Source organism: Felis catus, chromosome B2 (assembly GCF_018350175.1).
Source record: "Felis catus isolate Fca126 chromosome B2, F.catus_Fca126_mat1.0, whole genome shotgun sequence".
In the NCBI taxonomy this organism is placed as follows: Eukaryota; Metazoa; Chordata; class Mammalia; order Carnivora; family Felidae; genus Felis; species Felis catus.
Window position 1 is genome coordinate 132,491,482 of NC_058372.1, and position 23,411 is coordinate 132,514,892.

The 23,411-nt window shown below is 33.4% G+C and overlaps 1 protein-coding gene and 1 non-coding gene across 5 annotated transcripts in view; both read left to right on the plus strand.

The window, feature by feature from the left end:
• Positions 1 to 23,411, plus strand: part of STXBP5 (syntaxin binding protein 5) — a 177,425-nt gene that overhangs the window by 111,489 nt on the left and 42,525 nt on the right. The window contains exons 19-22 of one of the 4 annotated variants that reach the window (XM_011282577.4): positions 2,152 to 2,217; positions 6,947 to 7,006; positions 7,106 to 7,153; positions 19,450 to 19,500. In XM_011282577.4, the coding sequence (XP_011280879.1) occupies positions 2,152 to 2,217; positions 6,947 to 7,006; positions 7,106 to 7,153; positions 19,450 to 19,500 (225 nt within the window). The remainder of the gene's footprint in view (positions 1 to 2,151; positions 2,218 to 6,946; positions 7,007 to 7,105; positions 7,154 to 19,449; positions 19,501 to 23,411) is intronic. The other 3 variants (XM_019831369.3, XM_011282578.4, XM_019831370.3) reach the window with 3 other exon arrangements.
• LOC111560654 lies at positions 15,641 to 15,749 on the plus strand. Its single transcript, XR_002742655.1, has one exon. It is a non-coding gene; the product is annotated as a U6 spliceosomal RNA (small nuclear RNA).

Genomic DNA, 23,411 nt, shown 5'->3' on the forward strand with positions numbered 1-23,411 from the left:
TCACCAGTCTCTTCTCTGTATATATAGGCTTGTTTTTTATTGTTATTTTGGGGGATTTTGGGGGGCTGCAGGATTAGATTCCACTATATCATACAAGTGATATCATACAGTAGTTTTGTTTTTCTGTCTTATTTAACATAATATCCTTGACATCCATCCATGTCACAAATGGCAAAATTTTATTTTATGACTGAATATATCTATTGTGTGTGCAAATGTATATGTGTGTGTGTGTGTGTGTGTGTGTGTGTCCCCCACATTTTTATAAAGCCTATATTTTCTTTATCCATTCATCCATAGATGGACACTTAGATTGTTTCTGTATATCACTACTATTTAAAGACCTACTGTTTTAGTGTTTATCAAAAAGAGTTCATTCAGGCTCTGTGCTCACAGCTCAGAACCTGGGGCCTGCTTCAGATTCTGTGTTTCCTTCTTTCTCCACCCCTCCCCCCACTTATACTCTCTTTCTCTCTCTCTCTCTCTCAAAAATAAATAAAACATTTAAAATTTTTTGAAAAGTGCTGCCTAGGTGGCTCAGTTGTTTAAGCGTCCAACTTCGGCTCAGGTCATGATCTCGTGGTTCGTGACTTCAAACCCCACATAGGGCTCTGTGCTGACAGCTCAGAGCCTCAAGCCTGCTTCAGATTTCGTGTCCCCATAAATATTAAAAACATTTTTAAAGGAGTTCATTTATATAAACAAATATTTTGTCAAAGATTAAATTCATACCTATTACATCCATCATCTTTGAAGTATAAAAACTAGTTTTGGGTTTTTGTTTGTTTTGTTTTGTTTTTCCAGAACAATTAGTGTAATAAGTGTAAAAAGAAAAAAAAACTGGTTATCATTCAAAAAGTTCCTACTTAATGAAGAAAAATATATAATTCAAAATAGCAAACATTTTTATAAACCCAATTCAGTACTCCGTGTTCTCTGCAAATGTTACTGTAAAAGGTTTCTTAGTGACTGGATTGTGACATTATGTCTTTTACCAAAAGACTGGCCAAGTAGATACTGGCCACACATGTACATATGTTGACATGATACCTGATTTCTGAGGTCTAGATATGTAGCCCCTTGTGTGTTGCCCAGCCGTCCCAAACTCTTGACGTGTGTTTGTTTGTAATTTTCAAAGAATTTTCAGAAATTCTTTTCATTCCAATCACTAAACAACTTACTGTCCATACTGATTGTTTACTCTGCATGTTACCGTGTCTTTTAATTCTTGTCCACAGCATAAAATACCTTGTTACAGTTTCTCCTAAGAATTTAGGCCATCCCCTAAGATAAGTTCCATGTAATTCATATACATCTATGAAAAGAAAATATTTCTTTAGAGCTCCTTTTAAAAATGTATGGTTTAATTATTAAGAGGTATAGTCCTATAAGAGGAGTAATGTACAATATTTTAAATATTGTAAATGTGGAGGTACAAAATATTTTCTTAATTATTCATAAATATTCAAGGCATGTGTTTGAGACATACTGAGGGGAAACCACTTTGAAGTTTGAGTTGAGAGTTCCTATGATGTAAAAAATTACCAAATTTATTACCAAGTACTTATTTTCCCTCAAGCGAAGTCCAATAAGTCCATCATATACTCTCAAATTAGTTTTTTTTGTTTTAATTTTTTTTTTAATGTGGGATTTATTTTTGAAGGAGAGAGAGAGACAGAGCATGAGCGGGGGAGGAGCAGAGAGAGAGGGAGACACAGAATGAGAAGCAGGCTCCAGGCTCTAAGCTGTCAGCCCAGAGCCTGATGCGGGGCTCGAGCTCATGAACTGTGAGATCATGACCTGAACCAAAGTCGGACGCTTAACCGACTGAGCCACCCAGGTGCCCCTCAAATTACTGTTTTTCAACAAAGTTCTACTTTATGTCTAATGTCCTTGAAGAATAGCAAATTATATCTTGGAAGTTTTCTTTTTGCTTAACTGATGACTACTGTATTATTTTGAGGTGATTTAATATCAAATGTTCCTATTTCCTGTCTCAAGATTAACAGGCACAATGGTATCAAGGCCAGTACGCTCCAGTCATCTGCTTTTTTAAAAATGGTCAGTCGTTAAATGTGTGCTGTAAATAGGGATGAAACTGCTCTTACATAAATTTGTATTGTGATTTGGGTTTTGGTTTTGTTTTTTTAGCAGGTCTGTGTGATATTAGTGAAGGGACTGCAGTCCCAGAGGATCGCTGCAAATCTCCAACTTCTGGTAATTTGTTTTTCTATTTTATTAAGAATTATAATCTACAGAAACCATTGTAGTGTATCAAAATTCCTTTTACAGATAAGTATTTAAAATAACACCTATAAGAAACTTTTGTGTTACATATTCTAAAAATCATAACTTTTCTTTGCATTCTCATTAAGTGAAAAGAAATGCACTAGACAAAAATCCACAGCTCTTACCTGCTAAGAGTCCTAGCTGTTCACTGGCTTTCTAATATTTACACTTTTTTAGAGAAAATATGTTTTACTCCTCACCATTGGAGCAGATGGGTTAGTTAATCTGCAACCTTGTCTCTGCTCTAGCCATGCCTGGTATCATCTGGTAGAATAGTGCCCTAATTCTTGAAAAATGTCCACTTAAATATTACCAAAGATTTTTAACATTTATAATTCAGTGGTGACTGTAGACAAAATAATTGTAGGCCATATGTGTTTTTGGTTTTGGTCAAAGTGATATTTGATATAATTTTATAGCTATATTATAGCTTTTTGTCCATATTATGTAGGTTTTTATGTGATCTATGTATATATAAATATTTCAGTGCAACATAATTTTTGGTACCGTTTCAGTCTCCTTAAGATTAAGAGGATCCTGAATTATTATTATTTTCAGTGGGTAGAAACTTTGCCAGTCTTTACTAAGATCAACTTCACAATTTTAACTACCATATTAAATCATTATGGCTGGGAATATTTGTCAGCTTTGTACTGGAAAGATTGTTCTTAGCATAAAGTAACACAGTTCTTAGATAGATTTGGATCCTTCCATAGCTGGTTCTCCTACATCAGAAATCATTTTAAGCATGGGAAATATTGAGAAGTGCATTTTACTTCACTCCCTCATGTTTCAGTTTAGCATTTTATTAGACCTAGAACTGTAAAAGTTTTGTGATAATTTTCTTTTTGAAATTCCTTTTCCTAATACTACATAAGTTATAGCTTTTCTTAAGATATATCCACCTTCTGGTTTTCTTAATCTTTAAATTTCATAATTAAATTCACTCATTATTGAAACATGGAGCCATCAGAATTACATAGTTAGCACCTACTGTTAAGTCTGGACATTGGTACAGTAAATTTTGAATGATATGGAGCAAGTAATTCTATTTCTGATCTGACAGACCTAGAGTGATTTCTGAATTTGGAATTTAGAATTACAATATCTTTTCATTATTGCTGCTCTGTGACCATCTACCTACAATACTGTTCTGGTCTTCTCACCTCTCTCTCCAAAGACCATATGAATGCCATTGTCAATGTGTTAAGGCTGTAAGCCAAATTGGATGATTTGGACATGTAATATAGAACCCAAGTAAACTAATATTCCTCATTATCCTAAGCCAAATTTTCAACAGGTGTACAGGTGTGTGTGTGTGTGTGTGTGTGTGTGTGTGTGTGTGTGTGTATATATATATATATATCTATATATATATATATCTCAGTTTGGAATAACCAAAAAGAGGTATTTATAAGTAAGTATTTAAGTATATTAAAATCTCATAAGTATATAAATATAAAAAGTGCATAAAAGTAAAAACTCTCCAAATAGCTCCTTTTGTACCTGAGGAACTCAAACATTGTTGAACATTTTCAAATATATTATGCTTTTTTGTCCATGTGAAAGGACAGTATAGTTTTAACATACAGATGATATGATACTGGGTATTGTTTCGAGTGAGTTTGAACTGCAAAGTAAACATGACTGAAAAAATCATTGATAAATCACAAATTCTTATCTTAGATATAAAACTTAATTTATTTAGTTTAGTCTTTGACTATGCTCTGAAAGATATAAGAATTTCTGAAGAATTATATCCATTCCTGCATATGAGGAAAGACTGCTTTCACAAAAAAAAACATATCAAATTTTAGTAGATAGTAGTTGTGCCTGAAACGTGTTTCATGGAGCAGGAAATAGATCTCCCTCATGCATACATACTAAAACATACAGTAGAAACTAGAATAAAATTCTGGAAAACTAACCCTTTGACACTTTTTCTTACAGCTGTGTCTTTCACTACTTGTCCATTTTAAAATAGCTAATAGTAATTTTTGCTACCCATGTTGGGCCAGTGGTCTTATTCTTCGCACATTTGTAACTTTTTTGCCTTCATTGCTTTTAGAACCCCAATAAAGGAATAATTTAGTATCCTTCCTCTCCCCAGTACATGAAAATTCTTTTAGTTTAGAATGGTCAAAAAAGAAAAAATGGTTGGGGTAAGTTTGAGGTGAATCAGAGGAACCACAAGGCAATCGTGTTATTAAAACCATGGAAAGTAGTAATTAAATTACTAGCCTCAAATACTTTCTGCATTGTGATAGGATATCTATCTGTGTGTGTATCTATCTATCTATCTATCTATCTATCTATAGTTAAGTGATACAATATAGGCTATTAAAACCAATATAGTTAATAGAAAACAGTGTATCTATGAGAGAAAAAGAAATGCATGAAAGTGGGTTGGAAGTTAGTGAGTCTCTCATAAATACTAGGAGAACCACTATTATAGAAGTGAAAAGTAGCCATATGTCCTTTATCAAAATCAGTGTGTTTACTCAAAATAATAATATAGATGAAGAAAAACTTTTTTGAAAAACATTTCAATCCATGATCAAAATTGGTGATCCCAACAATTTGGCTGGTCAATATCAAAGCTCTATTCAAAAAGCATACTGAGAATATCCAAGTTATGAATATAGTTTGCCTTTTCCACTTATTTTTAAATAAACCAGGAGTCTCTCTGAAGTAGAATATTAATTCTGTCATCTTGAATTAACATAAGAAATCACTTCTTCCATTTCCATTTGATCTCTATTTCAAAGAACTCAGATTTCTTTACTGAGCACTTTAATAATGGAATTTTGTTTTAGTACTGCATCAAAAGAGTGTGTGTGTGTGTGTGTGTGTGTGTGGGTGTGTGTGTGTGTGTGTGGTGTGTCTACACATATGTGAAAATGATAAAAACATCTGTTAGGTTATTTCAGGTTGAAGAAGGCTCAGGGCCACATTAACCATGATATAAACAGTTCCTTCAGGAGTTTCCATGTACCCTAAAAAAAAAAAAAAAAAAAAAAAAAAAAAAAAAAAAAAAAAAAAAAAAAAAAGCTGTAGATAAGTTCGGTGTTTATTTTATCACAGTTATTTGGTAAATATATTCAAGTGAGATATGCTGAAAACATTTTTGGAACTTTGACAAAAATTCTGACAACCAATGATAGGCATTTTCAGTTAGGGGAAAAATAAATCCGTTTGCTTTACATTTATGGCTTCTGTTGCCTATTACGTTGGAAATAACTAAAAAACATTTTTATGATTTGATATTCATGTTTGATATGTTACCTAGCTATTGCTCTAAAATGAAATATATCACATAAAATGAGTATTAATAATTTTTTTTACATTCCTGTGGCTAACCTCTTATAACCATTATCTTCTTTGAAAAACAAGTATATCCATCTCTACTCCTGAAAATGTTCCATCAAGTTCAGTGTTACTTATGTGATATTTTTTGATATAGGATTTATAAGGATCCATAAGTGCTATTTAACAAAAATAACATGGTTTTTAAGAATAATCTTTTAAGACTATTATAGAAGTAATTGGATCCTGCAATGTTGACAGGTTTTACTTGGTCCTTGGAGAGACTTCAAAGATATTTTCCACTTGGCCAAAGAAAGCATCAGTTTGACCTTATTTATTAAGGTTCAGTACTTTCACTGGGATAAAAAAGAAAAAAAAGTAAAGAAAAACGGCCCGGTGTTTTAGAAGTGCAGTGCAGTGGGAAAAAGACGTGTGTGTGAACTTAAAATATGAGGTATTAAGTGAAGTACACATCATAGGTGAAGTATACAAAGGGTTGTTGAAATTCAAAAGGGGGGAAGTGATTTATATCGAGGAGACTGAAAATTTATGGATATCATTTGAAATGTGCTATTATGAAGAATAGATCATTTAATAATAGAAGCTGTCAACTAGAGTGCTACTTAGTAGTACATTTATAAATGAAACATTAATGTCAGAAATCAAATATAAAAGGTTAGAAACACTTTTAAGGAAAAGGCAAATAAAATCTTAACTGTAAAAATATTAGATAAACTTATATTAGAAGTCGCAGCTGGAATAAAATTAACTATTTCTTACCTCATTAAACATAAGTATTTGAACATACCTAAAATTATAAGTATGATCCTCAGTTTTTAAAAGATCTCTATGGTAATAGTAGAATTTATATATGATTTTAACATTGGTATCTGGAAAGCTAACTCTGAAGTAAATTTTGTCAGTATACTTCTTGCCCGAGATTCTTAGTTCTAGATGAACCTTATTCAGTTAACTAATATCGAAGAAGTTTTGCATTTTCGTTCAGAAACTGTTTATTGCTGCTTATATTGTTCTTTACCTGTTCTCTAACGTATAATGTATACCAAGATTTTTCCAAATGGTTGTAATTTATGGAGAAATCATTATAGAGTTAATATTTATATATATTAAGGAATTCTCTAACATGAAATATAATGAACTACTGATTACTTTTCTTACTTTAATATTATGAGAATTGTTATTGATTATATGCATGACATCTCCTCGTGGCTAATAGTATGGAAACTTACCTTAGAGGTTACCAGATTATTTTGGTTGTACTTTTCCCTGTGACAACTCGTGTTTGTGACTGACTATGTGCTTGTTCCTTCCATTGTCTTGATTCGTGTAGGTTCTTCATCACCACACAATTCAGATGATGAACAAAAAATGAATAATTTTATAGAAAAGGGTATAGTATCTTTATTTTAAAGCATTTTCTTTTAATTATGTTTAATTTTAGTTTACTTTGAATAGATTTTGACATTTTATATCAAAATATTGTTTTCAGTGAAGACCAAAAGCAGAAAGTTTTCCAAGATGGTAGCCAGTGATATAGGTAGGAAATAGAAATTTCTCTTTTGTTTCTAATCCTTGCTATATGCAGTGTTACTCAACACCAGAAAATGATCTAATGCATTGCGTTTTGTATATATTAATTTGTTATTTCTATGCTAAGCAATAATCTCTTGGGCTGTTTCTTCTAAACTCATTGGGGCAATAATTATTGAAAATCAGTTAAATTGGTGTTGCAGTTTTTCCTGACTTACAATGTGAATTATTCTGTTTTTATTTTGGCTTTATTTAAAATAAAGCAGGGTTCAATTTATGTCATAAATAGTACAGTTTTATACCAAATTTTGAGATTTTTCCTTTATAGTTTTTATTTGTAATTTCTCCTACCTTTTCCCCATCCTTCTCAAATTTTTACAATCCCCAATTTCAATGGCTCTCTAAAATATTGACTCTGTAATCTGCACTGCCCTGGAGGTAAATGGGAATTTTCTTAAGACTCTCCCCCCAACCCCCACAAGTAAAACTAAGTGATGGAGAGTATTTTATATTAATCTCTTTGGCTGTTTTTATGAGTATACTTTGAATTGAATTACCCAGTCTAAGGTTTTCAAAGTTTAAAATTAGAAAACCAAATACATAATCAAACTTTGGGGATATAATCAAACTCTAGGATTTTTAGTTTGTCATAAAAATTTGAGTATTCTCTGAAGATTTTTAAAGGCTTGAGAAGTACTGTTTTACAAAAAGAATAAATTTAATCTTCGATTTAAACCCACAATTTTTATTATACTGTTTTTTGTTATTTATTTCCTCTGAAATGCCTATCACATGTTCCTTGAATTATATTAAATGAGGAGCATTTCTAGGCAGCTGAAATAGATTTACCTTTGGTCAACTGATAAAGTTTAATATATAGTAAAAATAAATTGCCAAAATTCTCAGAAGTAGCATCTATATTGTCTGCATATTGTAAATTGAACCCTGTTTAGTCATGTTAATGTTGGCTGACTGTTAGCACGTCTGGTCATTTTTAAATAAGATGGTTTATTCTTGGGCAAAGGGCTCTTCATATATGGGGAATTGATTATCTCTTTGTGGTTTTATAGTGAATCAGTTGGTAATAGTTAAATCGCTTTAATTATGTACTAGCACTATCGCATAATACTTTTCAACCAAATTTTTTATAGTATATTTTGTCTTAATAGTACTTACTGTCATATAATGTAAAAAGTTATAAGAGACCTTCCTACATACACTTTTGCAAAGAACTTTTATGATCTATCAATTATCTAGGAATTTTACCTTACATAAAAGGAACTTTGTATCTGATTACATTTTTTTTTAATAATTTCTCTGTCTGATTTTTGATCCTGTATTTGCTTTGTTAACTATGTGTTGACTAGCTCCTCTGTTTTTTTCTGTTGTGAATAGAACACATAACATGGAATATCTGAGTTTGAATATTTGAAAGTTTTCAATTAACAAATTTCTTAGGATTAAGAACATTACTAGAAGGATAGTTCTTTGGTAATGTTCTTGCTTTTTATGTTGTTGGCAAGTTTTTGTTTTTGTCATGCCAGTTTTTATATTTTTGGGGAAACACATTAACTTTATTCACCATTTCAAAGGTTAGGTTAGTTACAGTTATACATAATTGTTTTACATCTTCAGAAACTACTGCTCCTATTTTATATGTAATTTTGTTTGGTAATCTTCCAATATAGGTTTTAATCCCAACATATTTACAAGAAAAGCTCTCTTCTCAATTTTTCCTTTGTTCAAATGGAGACTGCTCCATTTTAGACTGTAAAGTTTTTACAGTTAAAAAAAAAAAGGAGTTTATCTTCCTACATTAGTGTCTAGTTTTGTAATAAGAGTTAACATAAAATATGCTATTGAAAGCACACTAAAATGTCAGTGAAACATTGCGGGGGGGGGGGGGTTGGAGAAACTCCTACAATCTCCTGAAGACCTCTCTGTCAAGACATATTTTCTGCGTAAAGTTTATGGTGTCAAAAGTGCTAGGATTCCTTGAGCATTCTGAGCTCACTGTGTTCCCTATCATGCAGTGCCGTACTTGCTCTGAAGTTCCCTGGGCCTCATCAAATTACCACCTCTTTCTTCCTCAGTCTACAGACATTTATAGCTTCAACTTTAGGAAGTTATGAAGTGGCCTCATAAAGGAAGGCATTAAGAATTAAGTCTAGACCCCTAAGATTGACACTGGTAAAAAACAAAACAAAACAAAACAAACAAACAAACAAAAAACCCTCCTTGCATGGGAGACTGACTGAATGTCTTGGCTCTGATACTTTGTTTCTGAAGCTTTACCTTTTCTTTGAAAGTAACTGCTGCCGACATTGGAGGAGTAGGGAGCAAAATGTCATTCTTAAACAATCTAACCCAAGCTTGGAAAATCAACCCCCTTTTTTTTTTTTTTTTTTACTGCCCAATAGAACAGCAGAGTTAGCTGAGATGATAACAGTATTTTACATATGTATGTGTGTGTGTGTGTGTGTGTGTGTGTATATATATATATATATATATATATATATATATATATACTTAAAATTACAATTTTTCTGACACTGTGCCAGCCCTTTATAAATAATATTTCTTATTTAACCCATTCAATGTAACTGCATTGAGCTACTTACTATTTCCCTGTTTCACAGAAGGGGAAACTGAGAGGTAGAGTGTAAGTAATGTATCTGTTGGTTACATATCTAGTGAATGATGGGGCCAGGGTTTACACCCAGGTAGTCTGACTTCACTGTTTGTCCTTTCAACACTGTACTGTATTACCTCTTAAGACAATTTACTGGAGTCTGGAAGGATTCAAAAACAGATCTGTTATGTGGTTTGTAACTAGATATTCTGGTTATGACCCTGTTCTATCCACATAGTAACCTAGAAAAAAGGATGACTCATGCTAACTTATGCCCTCGTACCAGATCACGGTTGTCATCTTGGTGCCTCTCACCCAAACGTAATATACCGTGGCTGGAAGTTTACCTTTCTCAAAACTCAGACTCAAGGAGAGTAACTACAGCAAACAATAGAGTCTCCTAACCCATCTACCCAATGCCCAGCTTCTTTGTTTCCTGGCTGACAGCTAACTCAGGTAAATGATACTGACAGTGACTTCCTTATTCATGCATAAGAACAGCAGCCTAAAAAGGCATAACTTTAGCCTTAGGAGTTCAACAGCAAAAATACAGCAGAATATAATACAATTGCAGCATCCCCAAAGAAAGGTACATGTATGTAATACACAGATAGTGATTTGTTTTGCCTGTTCATACTTGATGATTAATTTTTGTTAGTAAAATCTTAATGATCAGTATTTCCAAAACCAGTCTTTCCTGTAGTGGTAACCATTTCTGTAAGTCATTTAGAAAATAAGAGTGGTTATCAATTTATTATTTGCTTATTATTTATATTTTACAAAGCTTTGGAAATGCAAAATTCTGTAAAACTTTTTGTTATCTTACGTTTGTATAAAAAGTCCTAAAATGTATGTCTTTGTTAAAATGTTAATGAAATTTTTCGTGGTACCTTATGAATAAAATATGGTCCAGATGCTAGCATGGTTTGGTAGATTTTGAAACTATATGATCAACCTTTTCTAAAGATTATTAGTTCTATTTCATTATGATTCTCTTTCATTGTGAAAGATAGATTTCTAGCTGGATCCTGTCCATGTTCCCTATTATTATTAATTTTCATACAGAAGGAATGATTACATGAAACTGTGAGGGGGAAATAATAACTAGAGATTAAAATATAAAGATCCAAAAGTATAGTGACTTAATGAGTGCTGTGCCAAAACAGATAGAAATCAAAGCTCCATTTAATGAGCACCAGTTTCAGACACTATAGATATTTTTCAGGTTGTATTTGTTAACCTAGGGAGGATTGTACCTCTTTTTAATCTCTCAGATTCTAGGTTAGCAGTTTTTTGGGTAATGAATGATTTTCTTTTTTTTTTTTTTTAATTTTTTTTTAATGTTTATTTATTTTTGAGACAGAGAGAGACAGAGCATGAACAGGGGAGGGTCAGAGAGAGGGAGACACAGAATCCGAAACAGGCTCCAGGCTCTGAGTGGTTAGCACAGAGCCCGATGCGGGGCTCGAACTCACGGACAGCGAGATCATGACCTGAGCCGAAGTCGGATGCTCAACCGACTGAGCCACGCAGGCGCCCCTGAATGATTTTCTTTTTTAGCAAAAACTAATTTTTGAAGTCAATTGATCAATGAAAATAATGATCATTAGTCCAAGTATTGTTTTCATTAGTTCTCTTTTACATGAGTCCCAGTGATTCCTTCTTTAAAGTGTTCTAACCCAACTTAAATGGATTCATAATCATTATATTCTAAATCACTAACTCATTAAATTCTATAATTTTAAATCTGCTCAAGCTCCCTTATTTTTCAAGAAGAGAGATTGAGCCTCAAAGAAGTTAAGTTGCATATCCAAAGTCATGTCCCATAGTAATGACCTAGTCAGGACCAGAATCCAGGTCTCTCGAACTCTTGTTTTACCTATAGCGTGTCTTCACTCTCATGCTTTCTGGCCTCTTTTTCTTGTGCTATTTTCCGAATTCTTTTATATTTACATTGAAAAATAAATTCTCAGAGGCCCATTTGGAGTTTGCCATGTGAATACGAAGGTATGCACCAACTTAATGAAGTAGAATTTTAAGTTATAAAATTATTCTAATTCATGATAAAACTCAAATTAGTACTGATAGTTCTACATTATATTCCCCAATATTCAATCTCAAATGTGTGGCTGTTACTTCTGTAGAAGTTCAACTTTATATTTAATCCCTCATGTGGCTTTTAGAAGACTAGAAGCTCATCTTGAAAGAGAAGATGAAAGACGAGTCAAGTGTGCAGGTAAGATTACTCTTCCTCAGTTTGTGAAGAACTAAATTGTTTACAGTTAGGTACTTTGAAACTATTATACATGTCTGAGTTTTTCTAATGAGTTCTTTTTCTTTTTCAGGATGACTAAAATCTGAAGAGTATGGCATAGTGTGTATTGGGTTTTCATTTTGTTTCCGAATGTATTTTCTGTCAAACTTCATAATAAAATCTCAGCAAAGTCTGGTTGTCTTTTCTCTGTCAGTATTTCCTGTGTATGCATTTCTTTCTCCATAGAACTGTCTTTTCCTTACATTGGAAGAATGTAAAATGATCTTCTAGAAGTAACTTCCTGTTTGGTTCATAACATAAAATCAGTCCAAGCTAAAGTTAAATTAGTGAAACAATTTCAAACGTCATCTTTTTGATGAATAGGCCCGTGTTTAATTTGCGCTCTTTTTCTCTTTATTTCATTTGTGAGAAAATTCTGCTGCTTTCTGTAGAAGTAAAATTCCAGTGACAGTTTGTTTATTCATTTATTTACTCATTCATCACCATGTTCATTGACCAAACATTAAGTGCTATACACATACACAGACACAGTATTTTGCAAGATAGATTTTATTTCCAGACTCATGGAATTTAGATTTCAACATGGGAGATAGACATTGATATTATCAGGTCTGTTGGCTATTAAAATAATGTGTGATAAGTGGTGAGAATTTCTACTTCTTGGTTCTCCTTTTCCCTTGGCTTCTTTGCCATATCCTATAAGTTGAGTTTTAGTTTCTTTATTGTTACGGGTTTTTTTTATTTAATATGCATACATTTCAACATTTTGCTTGAAAAGAGTGGTTTCCACTCATAGGAGAGCAGAGACTCCGGTTTATAGCCTGCCAAGACACAGCTCTGATACCAGTCTTCTTCAGATTGAAGAAACTTTATTGTCATTCCTATCATTTCTTCTGTGGACAAAAGTATAGAAAAAGAGATCTGGTTTATACTCTCCAGTGACAAAAGATTTCAAAGCAAGGAAGATATTGGGTATAAAGAGCAAGAGTTGAAGAATGCACAGTTGAACATGAGAGGAACAGACAACTTGTCTTCCAAGAACTCATTCAAATTATGTCTTCAGTTTGAAAGCTGCGATGGAAGTTCAGTAACTTCAAAGCATGCGTGGAAGTTTCTGTATACACGCAGTGAAATCAGCTGACAAGGTAACTGGGTTGGCAAGTGCTTCTGAGACTCTTGAGAAGTAAAAATGTGATCATCAAAAAATCCTGGATAGTCTGTGACTGCTTCATCCACAGAATGATCCCAGGGTACAGAGTGTCGGCCAAGTGGCCTGACTAGAGGTTCTCCGGATTGGATCTGCTGCTTGTGGACCTGCCATCAAGGAGGTTGACTAAACAGACCTGAAAACAAGTATATTTCCCAGAAGTCACAAAAATTCAAAGATAAAAACATTTGGCCTAAATTTCAACATTAGACCTTAGGTTTGGGACTTCGCCTTCCACAACTGTAAAACTAGTCAGACTGGATGATGAGCTCTTCTTTCTAGGCATTGAGCAATAGGCAGCATAGGGCTGCCATCCTTGAAAGAAGGGGAAGTATGAAGCGAGCCCCACAACCTCTCCAGGTTTCTGCCGTGGAACACTTTCCTGTTGCAGTGCAGGGTGGGTAGAATTCAGGCGAAGGTGCAGTCCCATCCAGCTAGGGAGGCAGAGGTTAGAGTTCTGGGCTGCTAACATGGCTGCAGTGTGTGAGTTAGTGTGCTAGAGAGGAAGGAACCGCACAGAGGGAGACTCCTAGAAGTCTGTGTGCAGGTTCGCCTCCAGTTCAGCTCCAGGCTAACACTGTACCTGAGCTAGACCGTACGTCACAAGGCCTAGCACCAGCCACCTGCTCTAAGGCTGAGAGCAGACAGGGATACCAGCAGTCACCCAGTTCTGGGAGTTGTTGACATTAGACCCTGCTGAGCACCTTGGTGATTCTCTTGATATCCCAGCGAGGCCCTCTGTAAGAGTAAGGATCACTTCTTAGCATAAAAGCCATATCCTAGAACTAAGTTCAAACTGAAATAGACCTGCTTTAACAAAGAATAAAGTGAAGCCTGATCAAACCAAAGGATTCTCCAGTAGTTTAATGGCAAGGTGTAGAGCAAAGCTCACCACATGTGAAGATGGATGACATAATACAGACTCCCTTCAACATATTTTCCACTCTGTCCAGCATTCAATCAATGAGAAGTTCCTGGGCATGTGAAATAAAGATTCAAAGTCAAAAGTAGGAAAATGTGACCCATAATAAGGAAGTTGGGGCATCTGGGTGGCTCTGTTAGTTGCACACCCGACTCTTGATTTTGGCTCAGGTGATGATTTCATGTTTCATGCATTCAAGCCCTACAAGACCTCCGCTCTGACAGCATGGAGCCTTTGGATTCTCTCTTGCCCTCTCTGTCTCTGTCCCTCCCCTGCTCTCTCAAAAACGGAAAGAAAGAAAGAAAGAGAGAGAGAGAGGAACAAAGGAAGGAAGAAAGAAAGCAAAGAAGAAATTAGAAACAGACTTCAAGATGAACTAGATGCACAAATTAGCCGCTATGGATTTTTAAAGCAGCTGCTAAAGTATGTTTTAATATTGAGAAGAAAAAAAATGTCCATAAAGAGTGAACAGAGAGAATATCAGCAGAGAAAATAACAACTTTATAATGAATAAAATGAAGTCTAGTACTGAAAAGTTCGATATCTGATACATAAAATTACCTGGATGAGTTCAGTATCACTGGATAGAGAGTGTAGAAGAAAGGGCTATGGAACCTGACGACAAATACAAACACAGTGTGCAATCCTGAAGATTTAAATCCCCTTCCCCCTCCTTTTGCTCTTCCCCTTGCCAAAAGATAGACAAGTTACATTAAAAGGTAGGCGATAATCTGGCTTTAGATTTCTTAGCTATGTAGCTACATGCAAAGCTGTAAGAAAATGGAGCAACTTGAGTTTTGAGGAGGTAGAGTTGTGAACTGGGATTTTCTCTGATTCATGTTTTTTTTTAACAAGTTTGTAAAAGATTATGTTTATATGCCTTTCTTTTAAACTTAAAAAAAAGCTGCTACTTAAAGACATACTTTAGAAGACCTTGGGATGTGGGGACAGTTGTACTAGAAATGATTGTCCTTTATGGAACTCTCTTCTAAGGAAATAATCAAAATATGTGCAAATATTTTTGTACATTTTTTGTTGCCATATGTATTGGAAAATACCTTATTGTTGAGTAAGTGTTCATATAAGTAAATATGCAACCATTAAAATATACAAACAACTGATGTAAGGAAATGCTTTTTTTAATAGTGAGGAAAAAAGCAAGATACAGATTTGTATACTAAATAAAAATTTATATTAAGTGGCAGGAAATACGGAAAATTTTGTCTCCTGATTATGGGAATTCATGATGGCCTTATTTTTCTGTTTGTATATTTTCCAGAATTTCTGTAAAGAACACATAATTCAAACCTTAAAAAATTAGATCCGTGTGTATAGGGGGACAGTTAGAAGAGATTAATCTGATAATGCCTGTGAATCTATTAATTGAGACTTTTTCATCTAAAATTTCTAATTATAAACATGGAAGAAAGAATGTAACCTTTAAAATATTTTGGGAAGGTGCTCACTTTAGCACCACATGTTACTAAAATTGGAGCGACACAGAGAAGATAAGCACGGCCCCCTGCACAGGGATGACACACAAATTTGTGAAGCTTCCATGTTTTAAAAAATAATAACAGAATATTTTGGGGAAAGATAAAAAAACATTGTCCCAAGTGAAAGATGACTTACACGAGAGTTTATGCCATGATATCATGCATATGAAATTCTAGAATAGGCAAAACTGATCAGTGGTGGGGAAAACACGTCAGAGCAATGGTTATTTCTAGGGACAAGGACAGGAATTGATTGGGAAGAATATGCACGGTCTTTCTTGGATCATGATGAATTTCTATATCTTGTTAAGGATTTGAGTTATGTAGGTGTGTACATTGTCAAAACTCAATATATATTTAAGATCTATTCATTTGTATGTAAATTTTACATACAAAGAAAAATACTGCCAACAAAAAGGTGGGGAACAAATAGTTTTGTGAAAATGTACAAAGCCTACTCCTTGCTGGCTTTATCCTCATATCCTATGGTCTTAGATAAGTATTCCAGAGTAATAAGATAGTTAGAAATTCAATGTACTCTAGTTAGCACCTTGTGCTTGCTTCTCTTAATACTTGCTACATTGCACTGGACTTATTTCATACCTCGAATGGACTGTGAACTCTTGGAGGGCAGGAAATCCCTGCCTTCTGGCACATAGCTGGCGTGTGCCCAGTAAATATTTAATAGGTTAATAAGTAAGTATCCCTTGGCCCTTGTTCCCACCTCTTACCTGTAACAAAAATGTTTCTCTATTCATTACAATTATTAGTTCTGTATCTTTTTTTTATAATATTAATTGGTAAGTGGAATTAACAAAATAGCAAAGTTAATCCTTTAACATTTGTTATTTCAAGTTGTTTGTTCAAGGGGCTTGCTTAAAATTGTATCAAAATGTTACAGTAGTGTGGCTTAAATATCTGTCTTTGAAAACTATGATTGAGTTTGTGGTCAGGTTGTGGGTCTCCAGTTGCAAAGTGTTTTAGGAGGAAATATTAGACACTATAATTAAATCATTTTGTGACATTTATAGTAAAGTTACTCCAGTAAAAAAAAAAAAAAAAAAAAAAAAAAAAAAAGCTGCCTTGTCATTATTGTGTGGTTCTAACCTCAACAAAATGTCAAAGTTAGACCAACGGAAGATTTATTTGAAAGTTGGTTAGTTATATTCAGAGATTTTTTTTTACATGATAAATTAATGCTAGACAAAAAAATACTGTATTTTATGGGAAAGAGTAACTTAAGTTTTTAAATATTTGAGAATTTTATATAAAAGGATTTCTAGTAGAAAATCCTGAGGGAGATTGAAAACATACACTTAAGAAATTCAGAAAGAAATTTCATGCTAGTGAAATTTTTTGGCAGAAATATGTATATGGTTATTGAGTGAAAACTTCAACAGATACATTTCTAATTGACAAAATAGTTACTTAATACATTTTAATTTAATGAGGACGAATGATATAGCTTGTAAATTATTCAAGTCACTTATCTTTGTTATGCTTAGCTATATATTGAATTTAGTTTTTGAAACAAACTTAAAAGATGTTGAAATTCAGTGGTGCATTACTGTTCCATACTTATGTCCTAAAGTGTTTTTTTTTTGTTGTTTTTTTTTGTTTTTTTCTTCCATTTTGTTGTTTTAGTTACTCGGAACATTATCACAGAATTAGACTAAAGGAATGTTGGGTAGTTTACAAGTATATCAGTAGCCCATTAGGATAGCATTTTACAATTTATTTAGAAATCATTGCATTTGTTTATTATTAATAACTAGCATTTATCAAATCCGTATTGTGTGTCAGGTGTCACGCACAGCGCTTTGCTTACATCATCTTGTATAATCTTCACAGCTATGAAATTGGCATTATTATCTATCATTTTTTAACAAATGAGGAAATTTCAGGTTTAGAGAGGCAAAGTAATCGGCCTAAGGTCACACACACTTGGTAGTTGGATGAAGTGGCTTCCATCTCAGGTTTGATCTGATGCCTAATCAAGTCCTAACCACTACATTTTACAAACTAAGTATTGAAGCTTGTCCTGGGAATGTTTACAGTGAACTAACATATACATATGCATACTGGGTTTGCTCAATTAGTTTTGGTTCCTCTCCTGAAGTTTCTTTTGGTCTAGGGATCTGGTTCCTCAAAGTGTGGTTCATAGACCAGAAGCATTGGCATTTCCTGGGAACTTGCTGGAAGTGTAAGATCTCAGGCCCTAGTCCAAGAGTATAGAATCCAAATCTGACTTAACAAGTTTGCCAGGTGATTGGTGTGTACATTCAAGTTTTGCATAAGCACTGGCCTGAAAGAATAACTAGGTCAGAGTAGAGTAGTGGAGTCTAGAGAGGCATCGGCATCATCTGAGTCATATCTTTATACTCTACCAGACTGATTTTTTGAATACTTCAGATAACATGTATATTATACAGATGTTATTTATCAGTCTATGTACATTGTACCTATGATATTTGGTGAAAACCTTTGAATTCTTTTGAAAGTATTAATACTATATTCTAGAAGACGGTTTTGGGAGTATAATATCTTCTAATTTTCAGGAATTGGATATTAAATACAACAGCAACCATTTATATAAAATCAACCAACCGTAGGTTTCACTGGCTAGTTTTGTGATACATTTTATCTTTTAACTGACATTGATTACATCTGAGTGAAAATGGGATAGGACTGATTTTATATTTGACTCATTTTTATTTTTTAAAAGATGATGATTAATGAAACTTGGAAATGAAAACTTGATTTCCCCCACCCCTTCCCAGTTTGCCTAATGCCTCTTGCCTAATACTGGATTTGTCATTTTTTTAGATGTGGAAGTTATATACTATGACTGGATTTCTCTTTGTTTACATGGCGCCCTTATGGACTAGCAGGGTCTGTGCTTTAAGTATCTCTTAACGGCCCAAAATTTAACCCAATATATGCATTCATGTATTAACAAGTGCTTTTTCAGTATTTTACATAGGAAGCACTATTCTGTTATGCATGCATTGCCACTAACACAATAGATATAAAGAACTCCTAACTTTAAGTCACTTCCTAGATTAAGGCAATAACTGACTTTGAGGATGGAAAGTGAATTCCATTAAGTTTATAATAGGCTTTTTTATTATTCTGATGCTAAATTAGAAATTGACATACACAGAGTTTATATTTTTGTAAATACCATAATTTTAGATTGAGCATGACTTTCGTCTTTCACTGACATGTAAATAGCGGTGTTAATGTATATCCAGAATAGGTGAACCCAGATAGTTTTATGATGTAGTCAAACACTTAAATTTAATCTTAGATAGAGGTTGTCCTATGTTCTAAAGATTAACTTAAAAAATAATGAGCTCAGTGGCTATGAAGATGAGCTGGAAAGGTTTTATTATATCGATTACGCAAACTCAGTCTTCTGCCTCTGTTGTCCTTATCTGCATCTTCCTACTAAGAAATGACTTTGCTTCTCTTAGAAAAGCCTAACCCTTTCCTGTGAGCCTGAGAAATAATTAACAGTTAGAATTTAAAAAGCTTTCTTGAAGTAAGAGCTTCACGCACACAAAGATAGTGTACCAAGTAAGTACAAACTTCTTAAAAAATTGAAAATAAGATTTACTTTCCACCCATAATATTATTAATCATATTTTAATTATCTTAGCATCTAGATGTAGTAATAAAAGTATTCACTTCTATCTGGAAGAGCAGTTGGTATTAATAAATATGAATCATATACTCTTCAGAACTTTAAAAATGCGTTTTATTTTTCAGCAAAGATGTCAAGGAAGTTAAGCTTGCCTACTGACCTAAAGCCTGACTTAGGTAAGTAAAATAAATAAATGAATAAAATCCATAGTAGTTAAACTCCCTTCAAGGGGAAGACCAGGAAATCAGATTTAAAATTATGATAGACTAGATTTTTATCAGAAATCAAGTTTAAAAGGAGTAAGAAGTTTAAGGATTAATAGCCTCTAGAATGTCATCTGTAAATTATAAAAGATTATAATTTCAAGCAAACCAAAATAATATATTTTCTCAGTTCTCATACTTTATTCTAAACAAAATTTAGTATAAGATTGAAATTTGTGCAATTTCAGATTAAGTTCTATTAAAAGTTATTATGTCCCATTTAACTATCTGAAAACTTATTTGAACTTTATAAACTTACAACATTTTCACAGTAAATTAGTTTTCTGTATTACATTGAATTTCTCGTATCAAGAATCATTATTACTTTTGGTGATAATAAATTGGGAAGTATTCCTTTTTCTATAGCACTTTCTTTACAACTAATGCACTAGGTAAACAGAATGAATTCATTCACACATTCCTTTTGCTTTATACCAGCTCAAAAACAGCTCCCTGATATCACAGAATAGGGACAAATGACATTCCAATAAAAATAAAAATAAACTTGCAACATTTCTTTTTAAATAACTCACCTTTTTTTTTAATTTCAGAAATTGCAATTATTTTTAATAAAAAGTAGACTGGCTGAAGATGATTTCACCCATCTTTGTCATAGAAATAACTAGATTTCCTCCCTTGCATTTGCTCACACCCATTATCTTTTCACTATTTATTCCTTAGATTCCTTGACTGTCTTTTTAAGTAATACAAACTTAGATATTGGCCCATTTCACCATTCTAATTTTAGCATTTCCACGTCATAGTCTTATCTCAGTTGTACTGATAGCATGTGATTATTAGTGAGAAGGCATAATATCTTCCGTTGTCAGAGTACAAGGTTCCATTCCTGAACATAAGGAAAAACAGTTTAGTAGAATCCTGTACTAACACTGATGTTAAGGGAACCAGAATTAATTCTAGAGTGTAGGATAACATATGTTTTGAGAAGGGAATAGTTCCCTTCACTATATAAATGACAGATGTAATTTGAAACCAAGTGTATCTGAGAGGCAGAGTTTTCATCAGACTCTCTAAGAGACCCGTAATTTCATTAACACTAAATACTATGACTTAAAATGCTTTTGTCTCTTCTAGTATCTTAAAAATATGAGACGACACATATAGAAGTACTTTTAAAATTCATAAAAAGAGCATAATTATTTTTAAAAAGAATATTCACACTTATAAATTATGTAAGTAATGTAATCAGCAGGTATACTCCATACTTATTTGTAGATCATCTTTATGAAGTTCATGTTTTAGCTTATATGCCCATGTATTTCACTGCCCTAAGCCAATAACTGATTGCTACATACCTTGGAACAGTCTCTGTGCTGCCTAAGTAATTTCCCTTCGTGTCATTGTGCTGCTAAACTATTTTTAGAGATTCTTAGCTGGTAATTGTTTTATATTGGCTGGGGAGTCAATGGGGAACAACAACTCTATTGATAGGCTCAAACTGTCAAATGTTCCCAAAGCAGCTGAAGCTGTTGGGACTATTCCTGCAGCTCTGGAACCTTCTGTGACTAGAATTCACTTTGGCTTATAAGGAAATTGTGCAACATTGCACTTGTACTATATCTTCACCATCCTATATTCTATGGCCCAGTCTCAGGAACCATGGGTGATATTGTTAGACCTCTGATGTTACTTTTCAAGTGTCAACCACCAGAGGGGGGAAAAAAAATTAGACTTTTATACCTTGATGTGAATTAGTTTTATGTCCTAAAATTTACCCTGACCAAACTCATCTCTTGGCATTATGTTTTGACAGAGGGAATAAAATATTACATAAAGCTCTATGTGGGAAGGAGAGGGGAATATACATGGGTAGAATGTTCTAAGCATCCAGAGTAACATGAAAGCAATGATTTTGTGACATGCTTATAACACCTACAGTTGGATGGCATTAATGACAAATGTTATCTGAGTTTAGATCTTCCAGAAACACCCCATGTTCAAATATATTTTTTGTATTTAAAGACTGAACTTTAATTCTCAATAATAATCCAAACCCTCCCTTTGTATATTGGTGGTATGACTAATCCCTTGTTTATATGGAGTTGCCTAAGAAAGTTTTGGACTTGGACATGACTCAAGTCCTGACTCCTACTAATTAGCTTTGTCATCCTGGGAAAGTTATTTAACCTAAGTGTCTGTTTTATTATTTGTTATATTGTGGTCATAAAACTTTTCACAGTTGTTAAGTGGATTCAATAGAATGATAAATGTAAAGTGTTAATGAGAGTATGTATCCTATGGTAGGCCTTGCTTAGCGATAGCTATTTTCATTTCTGCTCTTAATAAAATTTCTATTCCGTTTGTTTAGCTTGCCCAATTTCTAAGATTCAAGCCACAAAGATCGACAACATGTGATTTAACAATAGTATAAATTATAATTCATGAACTGCTAAGAATTCTAACTGGTTTTCAAACAGGTCTGGGCATATAGAATTTTGTAAGTTCAGGGATGCCTGGGGGGCTCAGTAGGTTAAGCATCCAACTCTTAATTTCGGCTCAGGTCAAGATCTTGCACTTTGTGAATTGGAGCCCAGTATTGACTCTGAACTGACCATGTGTGGCCTGCTTGGGATTCTCTCTCTCTCTCTCTCTCTCTCTCTCTCTCTCTCTCTCTCTCTCTCTCTCTCTCTCTCTCTCTTTCTCTCCCTCCCTCCCTCCCTCCTCTGTCTGCCCCTCCCCCACTTTCTTGTGCCCCTGCACTCTTCTCTCTCTCAAAATAAATAACCTTGAAAAAAAGGATTTTGTAAGTTAAATATTGATTCTGATTCAGTTCATTTTCAGAGTTTCTTTGGTGATCTAATTTTTATAGAGAAGTCATAATACAAATGCAGTTGTAGCTTATGAATTTTATATAGTTAAATTATTCCATTAAATTAAAACACTGTTTATTTGTCCTGTAATTAACATTTGAAGTATAGATATGTTGTGAATCACCTATTGTAATTTTAACAGTGGATAACAGTAAGAAATTTTACACAGATTAATTTATAATGAAATTTATATTATCAAATTTTCTTATCAAATGTATATTTATATTAGATTTTCTTATATTATCAAATTTTTAAGGATTTCTGTCTTTACACTAGGTCACAACTGAAAATATATGTCCAATCACCTTGCATGTGTATGTTTCGTTAAATATTTTATTTATTGATTGATTTTTATTTAAATTTTAGTTAACACACAGTGCAATATTGATTTCAGGAGTAGAATTCAGATTCATCACTTAAATTCAACACCCAGTGCTCATCACAAGTGCCCTCTTTAATATCTATCAGCCATCTACTAAATTTAAATTTTCTACTATTTGGGGCACCTGGCTGGCTCAGTTGGTAGAGCATGGGACTCTTGATCTCGGAGTTATAAGTCTGGGCCCCACATTGGATGTAGCAGTCACTTAAAATTTAAATAAAATAATTAAATTTCTATTATTTTACTAAAATAACTTTGAAAACTTCAGAGTTAACATTTGGAATCAATTTATATATTTAACATTACCACACTCATCCAGTAATGAGCTTTTGCTTATGGAAAGTTGTTACATTTACAGGAAGTAGTTCTTTTTTACTGTGTCAAACAGGGTATACAGGTAAAAGAGACATATTTAGGAACTATAGTTAGAGATTGCCCATCCTGTTGCCATAACTAGTAGCTTTATTATTTTCAGAGGCCAGTGATAATCAAAATTCTGTTGTATATAATTACCATTTTGGGAAATATTGGCAATGTATGAATCTAAATTTGATTACAAACGCTTTTAGAGGAGGTACAGTTAGGATTCATTTATACGTTTTTTATTGAAT